We start from the raw sequence: 8,271 nt of genomic DNA, 5'->3' as shown, positions 1-8,271 counted from the left end.
AAATAGGAAGCTTGAGGAGAGCCACATAGTTTCCAACGCCATCGGCAGTTCTGAGGTAGAGAGAAGAAGAAGAAGGGCAAGATAAGTTGCGAGGGGAGGAGGCGGTGAGGAGGAGCATAAAGTGATTCTGAAGTGTAGGGAGGAAGGGGGAGTTGAGGCGATTCATTTCCACCACATTACGTAGCCTATGTAGCATGGGGAGAGTAACCTACAGTATCATGGGAGAGTAACCTACTGTAGCATGGGAGAGAAACCTTACAGTAGGGTGGAAAGAGTAACCTACTGGTAGCGTGGGAGAGTAACCTACAGTATCATGGGAGAGTAACGTACTGTAGCGTGGAGAGTAACCTACTGTAGCGTGGGAGAGTAACCTACTGTAGCATGGGAGAGTAACCTACAGTATCATGGGAGAGTAACACTACTGTAGCATGGGAGAGTAACCTACAGTAGCATGGGAGAGAATAACCTACAGTAGCATGGGAGAGTAACCTACTGTGGCATGGGAGAGTAACCTACAGTAGCATGGGAGAGTAACCTACAGTGGCTGGGAGTGTACACTACAGTAGCATGGGGAGAGTTAACGTAGAGTGGCATGGGAGTGTAAACTACAGTAGACATGAGAGAGTAAACGTACAGTAGCAATGGGAGAGTAACCTACAGTAGCATGGAAAGTAAACAGTATCATGGGAGAGTAACCTACAGTTAGCTTGGGAGGGTAACCTACAGTAGCATGGGAAGAATAACCTACAGTGGCATGGGAGAGTAACCTATAGTAGCTTGGAGAGAGTAACATACAGTAGCTTGGGGAGTAACCTACAGTAGCATGGGAGAGTAACCTACAGTGGCATGGGAGTGTAACCTACATAGCATGGGAGAGTAACCTAAAGTAGCACGGAGAGTAAACCTACAGTAGCATGGGAGAGTAACCTACAGTAGCATGGGAGAGTAACCTACAGTAACAATGGGGAGAGTAACCTACAGTAGCATGGGAGAGTAACCTACAGGAGTATGGGAGAGTAACCTACAGTAGCATGGAGAGTAACCTAAAGTATCACGGGAGAGTAACCTACAAGGAGCATGGGAGAGTAACCTACAGTAGCATGGGGAGAGTAAACCTACAGTAACATGGGAGAGTAACCTACAGTAAGCATGGGAGAGTAACCCACAAAGTAGCTTTGGAAGAGTAACCTACAGTAGCATGGGAGAGTAACCTACAGTAGCACAGGAGAGTAACCTAATGTAGCATTGGAGGAGTAACCTACAAGTAGCATGGGAGAGTAACCCACAGTAGCTTGGGGAGTAACCTACAGTAGCATGGAGAGTAACCTACAGTAGAATTGGAAATAACCTACAGTAGCATGGAGAGTAACCTACAGTAGCATGGGAGAGTAACCTACAGTAGCATGGGAGAGTAACCTAAAGTAGCATGGGAGAGTAACCTACAGTAGCATGGGAGAGTACCCACAGTAGCTTGGGAGAGTAAACTACAGTAGCATGGGCGATAACCACAGTAGAATGGGAAAGTAACCTACAGTAGCATGGGAGAGTAACCATACAGTAGCATGGGAAGAGTAACCTACAGTTAACATGGAGAGTAACCTACAGTAGCATGGGAGATTACCTACAGTAGCATGGGAGAGTAACATACAGTTAGCATGGGAGAATAACCTACAGTAGCATGGAGAGTAACCTACAGTAGCATGGCGAGTACCTACAGTAGATGGGAGAGTAACTACAGTAGCTTTGGAGAGTAACCTAAGTAGCATGGGAGAGTAACCTACATGGCTTGGGAGAGTAACCTACAGTAGCATGGAGAGTAACCATACAGTAACATGGGAGAGTAACCTACAGTAACATTGAGAGTAACCTACAGTAGCATGGGAGAGTAACCTACAGTAGCATGGGAGAGTACCTACAGTAACATGGGCGGAGTAACTTACAGTATCATGGGAGAGTAACCTACAGTATCATTGGAGAGTAACCTACAGTAGCGTGGGAGAGTAACCTACTGTAGCGTGGGAGAGTAACCTACAGTATCATGGGAGAGTAACCTACTGTGCATGGGAGAGTAACCTACTGTAGCGTGGGAAGAGTAACCTACTGTAGCGTGGGAGAGTAACTACAATATCATGGGAGAGTAACCTACTGTAGCATGGGAGAGTAACCTACAGTAGCATGGAGAGTAACCTACTGTAAGCGTGGGAGAGTAACCTACAGTAGCATGGGAGAGTAACCTACTGTAGCGTGGGAGAGTAACCTACAGTAGCATGGGAGAGTAACCTACAGTAGCATGGGAGAGTAACCTACACTAGCATGGGAGAGTAACCTACAGTATTCATGGGAGAGTAACCTAAAGTGACATGGGAGTGTAAATTACAGTACCGCATGGGAGAGTTGCCTACAGTAGCATGGGAGAGTGACATACAGTATCATGGGAGAGTAACCTACAGTAGCATTCGAGAGTAACCCTACAGTGGCATGGGAGTGGTAACCTACAGTAGCATGGGAGAGTAACGTAGAGTGGCATGGGAGTGTAAACTACAGTAGGCATGAGAGAGTAACGTACAGTAGCATCGGAGAGTAACCTTACAGTAGCATGGGAGAGTAACATACAGTATCATGGAAGAGTAACCTACAGTAGCTTGGAGGGTAACCTACAGTAGCATGGGAGAGTAACTTACAGTGGCATGGGAGAGTAACCTATAGTAGCTTGGGAGAGTAACATACAGTAGCTTGGGAGAGTAAACCTACTTTAGCATTGGATTGTAACAACAGTAGCATGGGAGAGTAACCAACAGTAGCATGGGAGAGTAACCACAGTAGCTTGGGAGAGTAACTTACAGTAGCATGGGAGAGTAACCTACAGTAACATGGGGGAGTAACCTACAGTAACATGGGAGAGTAACCTACAGTAGCATGGGAGAGTAACCTACAGTAGCATGGGAGAGTAACCTACAGTAACATGGGCGGTAACTTACAGTATCATGGCAGAGTAACTACAGTATCATTGTGAGAGTAACCTACAGTAGCGTGGGAGAGTAACCTACTGTAGCGTGGAGAGTAACCTACAGTATCATGGGAGAGTAACCTACTGTAAGCATGGCGAGAGTAACCTACTGTAGCGTGGGAGAGTAACCTACTGTAGCGTGGGAGAGTAAACCGTCTACAGTACCATGGAGAGTACCAAGTAGCTTGTAGCTGAACTCAGCATCTACCCCTACTCCCTCAAAGCCTTCCCCATCGTCCACCCCACCCAACACTCTTACCGTCCACCCCTACTCCTCCAGAGTTACCCCAGCCTCCACCCAACCCAACAACCCCAGCATCCACCCATCCACCCCACCAGCACCCCTGGTATTGATCCCTCCTTCCCTCACATAACCCTTGGCCTCCACCCAGCCTTCCCCCAGCCATCATCACCACTCAACCCTACTGGATCTCAACCCAGCCTACACCCAGCCATCATCACCACTCAACCCCCTGGATCTCAACCCAGCCTACACCCAGCCATCATCACACACTCAACCCCCTGGATCTCAACCAGCCTACACCCAGCCATCATCACCACTCAACCCCCTGGATCTCAACCCAGCCTACACCCAGCCATCATCACCACTCAACCCCCTGGATCTCACCCAGCCTACACCCAGAGGTAGGTATCCCTGGTCCTGGGTGCCGCAGGCGTTTCATGTTTTTGGATTTCCAGCAATCAATGAAACTGATCAATTAGACTCAGTTGGTCAGGATTGCTGCACTGGCCCTTTATAGCCCTTATCCACCGGCCCAGCCTGCCCCCAACCCCTCCCCAAGCTCTTCCCAAACCCAGCCCTCCCCAAGCTCTTCCCAACCCCAAACCCTCCCCAAGGTCTTCCCAACCCTCCCCATCCCCAAGCTCTTCCAACCCCAACCCTCCCCATTCTCTTCCCAACCTCAGCCCTCCCCAAGGTCTTCCCGACCCCAACCCTCCCCAACCTCTTCCCAACCCCAACCCTCCCCAAGGTCTTCCCAACCCCAACCCTCCCAATCTCTTCCCGACCCCAGCCCTCCCCAATCTCTTCCCAACCTCCCCATCCCCAAGGTCTTCCCACCCCAACCCTCCCCAATGTCTTCCCAACCCCAACCTCCCCAAGGTCTTCCAACCCCAACCCTCCCCAAGGTCTTCCCAACCCGCAACCCTCCCCAATTCTTCCCAAACCCCAACCCTCCCCAAGGTCTTCCCACCCCACCCTCCCCAATCTCTTCCACCCCACCTCCCAATCTCTCCGACACCTCAGCCCTCCCCAATCTCTTCCCAACCCTCCCCATCCCAAGGTCTTCCAACCCCAACCCTCCCCATCTCTTCCAACCCCAACCCTCTCCAATCTCTTCCCAACCCCACCCCTCCACAATCTCTTCCCAACCACAAACCCTCCACAAGGTCTTCCCAACCCCAACCCTCCCCAAGGTCTTCCAACCCCAACCCTCCCCATTCCAGGTACCCTCAACCCTCCAATCTCTTCCCAACCCCAACCTCCCAAGGTCTTCCAACCCAACCCCCCCCAATCTCTTCCCAACCCCAAACCCTCTCCAATCTCTTCCCGACCCAGCCCTCCCCAATCTCTTTCCAACCGCTCCCATCCCCAAGGTCTTCCCAACCCCAACCCTCCCCAATGTCTTCGCCAACCCCAACCCTCCCCAAGGTTCTTTCCCAACCCCAACCCTCCCCCAAGGTCTTCCAACCCCAACCCTCCTAATCTCTTCCCAACCCAACCCTCCTCCCAAGGTCTCCCCAACCCCAACCCTCCCCAATCTCTTCCAACCCACCCTCCCCAATCTCTTCCCACCCCAGCCCCTCCCAATCTCTCCCAACCTCCCTCCCAAGGTCTTCCCAACCCCAACCCTCCCCAATCTCTCTCCAAACCCAACCCTCTCCAATCTCTTCCCAACCCAACCCTCCACAATCTCTTCCCAACCACAACTCCACAAGGTCTTCCCAACCCCAACCTCCCCAATGGTCTCCAACCCCAACCCTCCCCAAGGTCTTCCCAACCCAACCCTCCCAATCTCTTCCCAACCCCAAACCTCCCACACGGTCTTCCCAACCCCAACCTCCCCAATCCTCTTCCCACCCCAACCCTCCCCAATCTCTTCCCGACCCACCCTCCCCAATCTCTTTCCAACCTCTCCCCATCCCCAAGCGTCTTCCCAACCCCAACCCTCCCCAATCTCTTCCCAAACCCCAACCCTCCCCAAAGGTCTTCCCAACCCCAACCCTCCCAATCTCTCCCGACACGCAACCCTTCCCCAGGTCTTCCCATCCCAACCCTCCCAGCCCTCCCAACCCCAACCTCCCCAACCCCAACTCACCCTAGCTCTTCCCAAACCCTTCCCAGCCCCAGCCCTCCCCAGCCGTCCCAAACCCTCCCCAACCCGCAGCTCCCCCAAGCTTTCCCAACCTCAACCTGTCATTGATAGACTAACACACCTGCCTTTCACAGATCCAACCATTTTTGTGGTCACATGGCACAATCATTCCAAGCCACTGCTGGGTCCTGTTGAGTGTTGTCAACCAAAAGCGCAGTCTTCTCCTTGCAAATCATTTGGCTCCCCTTTGTTCCAGTAACTTGTGTTCAGTGGGTGTGCCATCCACCCATCTCCAGGTTCCCTCAACTTCTCTGTCAGTCAGCACCAAACCAGGCTCTTCTATTGAAACGCTTTGATTAAAGCGCCTGTTCCTTCTCTGCTGTCGATGACACCAGGTTTGCTTCTCTCGCCTGACAGTCCTTTCTGCTGTCTTCCCACGTTTTCTCATCAGGGGAGATGTAGTAACAACTGCAGCAAGACTTCTTCCAGTCTTGGGACATGTGGCATATTTTTTATTAGAGGTCTGTAGCTGGTCTCTCTCTTTGGTCAGGTTGTTGTAAGCTGGTCTGTAGCTGTCTCTCTCTTTGGTCAGGGTGTTATAACTGGTCTGTAAACTGGTCTCTTCTCTGCAGTCAGGTTTGTTCAAATAGGTTCTCTCTGTGAAATAATCGATCAACAACCAAGTTAATCAGACATTACCAGGGTTAGGGTAAATTCCATTTAAATTCCAGTCAATTCAGAAGTAGACTGGAATTCCAATTCCATTATGTTCAATGCTTTTCAATGAGGAACATTTTGGAATTTGGTTTACTTTCTGATTTGACTGGAATGTAAATGTAATTGATCCCTGGTCATACACCACAGATGATGATAGAATATCTGAGTGAGAACATTACAAACTCACGTAGAGAACAGCCCTGCTGATCGCCAGCCAGTAGGAGAACAACGCAGCCCCAGAACCACTGCAGCAGCTAGGAAACGTCTCTGTCCACAGCTGAAGCACAAATTATCATCATAAGAACTTTATATGTATTTGTGTTTTATTGTGTAGTTGCTCTTTCAAGCACTGAGTAAAATACACAAGCTTGACTTGGGCAAACAACACAACAACTGAGTTCTGGTACCTGTTCTACTGCTTGAGTTGCAGCCCCTGCTGAAAAAAGCATAGACCAGCTAAATGTAGGCTTAATACGATTATTATGAGGTTGTAAGTAAACAAGAACATTTCCCAGGACATAGACATATCTGATATTGGCAGAAAGTTTAATTTTTGTTAATCTAACTACACTGTCCAATTTACAGTAGCTATTACAGTGAAAGAATACCTATGCTATTGTTAAAGGAGAGTACACAGTTTTGTAACATGAAAAGTTATTAATAAACAATTAGGCCCATTTGGGCAGTCTTGATACAACATTTTGACATAAATGCAATGGTTCATGGACTCAGTCTAACACTTTGCACATACACTGATCCATTCTAGTGGCCAAATTCTAAATTGCACCTGGGCTGGAATAATACATTATGGCCTTTCTTCTGTTTTAAAGATGATGGTACAAAAAAATACAAAAGAGCGGTTGTTTTTTTCTTTGTATTATCTTTTACCAGATCTATTGTGTTATATTCTGCCACATTCCTTTCACATTTCCATAAACTTCAAAGTGTTTCCTTCAAATGGTACTAAGAATATATATAAGCATATCTTGCTTCAGGGCCTGAGCTACAGGCAGTTAGATTTGGGTATGTATTTTAGGTAAAAATTGATAAAAAGGGGCTAATCCTTAAAGCTATTGGCCGATAGCTTGTTGGCATCGTTGAGTCCTTCCCTGTTCTTCCTGATTGGTACTCTATTGCCTCCTTCCAGCTGCCTGGTAGTTTCCCCTCCTCCTACACTCTGTTGTTCAAACACCAAAACCTTAATCCAGTGCCTAAGACGGGCGAACACACATAGCACACCTCATCTTTCCCAGGTGAAGATAACCAGCCTTACCTACTGCACTTTTTACCTCTGCCATGGTAAATGGTGCATTTCATCATTTACATCCTCCCTCCTATTCTGGCACTCCAGGATGCTCCTCTCTCGTTCTCTTTTTCCCCATCTGCCACCTCGTCGGACAAATTCCCCGAGATATGAACTTGGATAAATGCTTTGGCCATCATCTCTGTCTTCTCCTCTTCTGTTACTGCCACATCCTAACCACCTCGTTACACTGGATAATCCCACTGCCTTCTGACCCCACTCCTTCCTCTTAATTATCCCCCACACTTCTCCACAAGTGTCGCCCTTCCAATGGTGTCACAGAACTGACGCCAACATGACCTCTTTGCCTGACGGATAATTCACCTCTCCAGGGCCTGTTTTATACTGAATCAGACTGATGGATAGTTCTCCTCTCCAGGGCTGGGCCTGTTTATACTGATTCAGACTGATGGATAGTTTCTCTCTCCAGGGCCTTATTTATACTGTTTATCACTCCTCTGTCCACCATGGGACTGCTTTTCTCCTCCTCCTCCCTCCTGAACTCTTAGGTATCGCCCAGTAGCTGCCTCCACTAACGCCACTAACGCTACTCCGTCCACTGACAACTCCTCCTCCCCTCCGGCCTACTGTGCATACTATGGGACCATTGATCACCTCCCTACTGTCGACCTCCTCATACCTCCCACTCACAGATTCCTGCCATCGCACTAGATACCAGAGTGAGATCCAAGGCAGACTCTTTCTCTGTGGCTGCATCAATCCTGGTCCCTCGGCCATCATTCGGCAAACCTGTTCATTTCATTTCTTTCAGATTTTCCCATCCTTGGCCATTTCCATCCAACCTCTCCAGCACTGATCAATACCTCTGCTAGCATCCTGTGGGAAGTCCTTGCTTTATGAAGTGACTCCCCCTCCCCTGCCCCCCCTTCCCCCTACATCTCTTGTCC

The 8,271-nt window shown here is 49.2% G+C and overlaps 1 protein-coding gene and 1 long non-coding RNA gene across 2 annotated transcripts; one reads left to right on the top strand and one right to left on the bottom strand.

The window, feature by feature from the left end:
• Positions 1-1,904: 1,904 nt before the first annotated feature.
• On the bottom strand, positions 1,905-2,406 carry LOC139026959 (uncharacterized). Its single transcript, XR_011478966.1, has 3 exons — positions 2,212-2,406; positions 2,143-2,165; positions 1,905-2,051 (listed from the first exon to the last, which is right to left on the bottom strand). It is a non-coding gene; the product is annotated as an uncharacterized lncRNA (long non-coding RNA).
• A 693-nt stretch (positions 2,407-3,099) lies between these two features.
• On the top strand, positions 3,100-4,130 carry LOC112078906 (uncharacterized; the record flags this gene model as incomplete). Its single annotated transcript, XM_024145011.1, has 3 exons — positions 3,100-3,108; positions 3,288-3,652; positions 3,935-4,130. Coding segments are annotated over exons 1-3 (570 nt in total), but the record flags the coding sequence as incomplete, so codon positions are not given.
• Positions 4,131-8,271: the final 4,141 nt, after the last annotated feature.

This window comes from Salvelinus sp. IW2-2015, unplaced genomic scaffold (genome assembly GCF_002910315.2).
Source record: "Salvelinus sp. IW2-2015 unplaced genomic scaffold, ASM291031v2 Un_scaffold6473, whole genome shotgun sequence".
NCBI lineage: Eukaryota > Metazoa > Chordata > Actinopteri > Salmoniformes > Salmonidae > Salvelinus > Salvelinus sp. IW2-2015.
The sequence above is the reverse complement of the archived record's forward strand: the minus strand, read 5'-3'. Positions and strand labels throughout refer to the sequence as shown.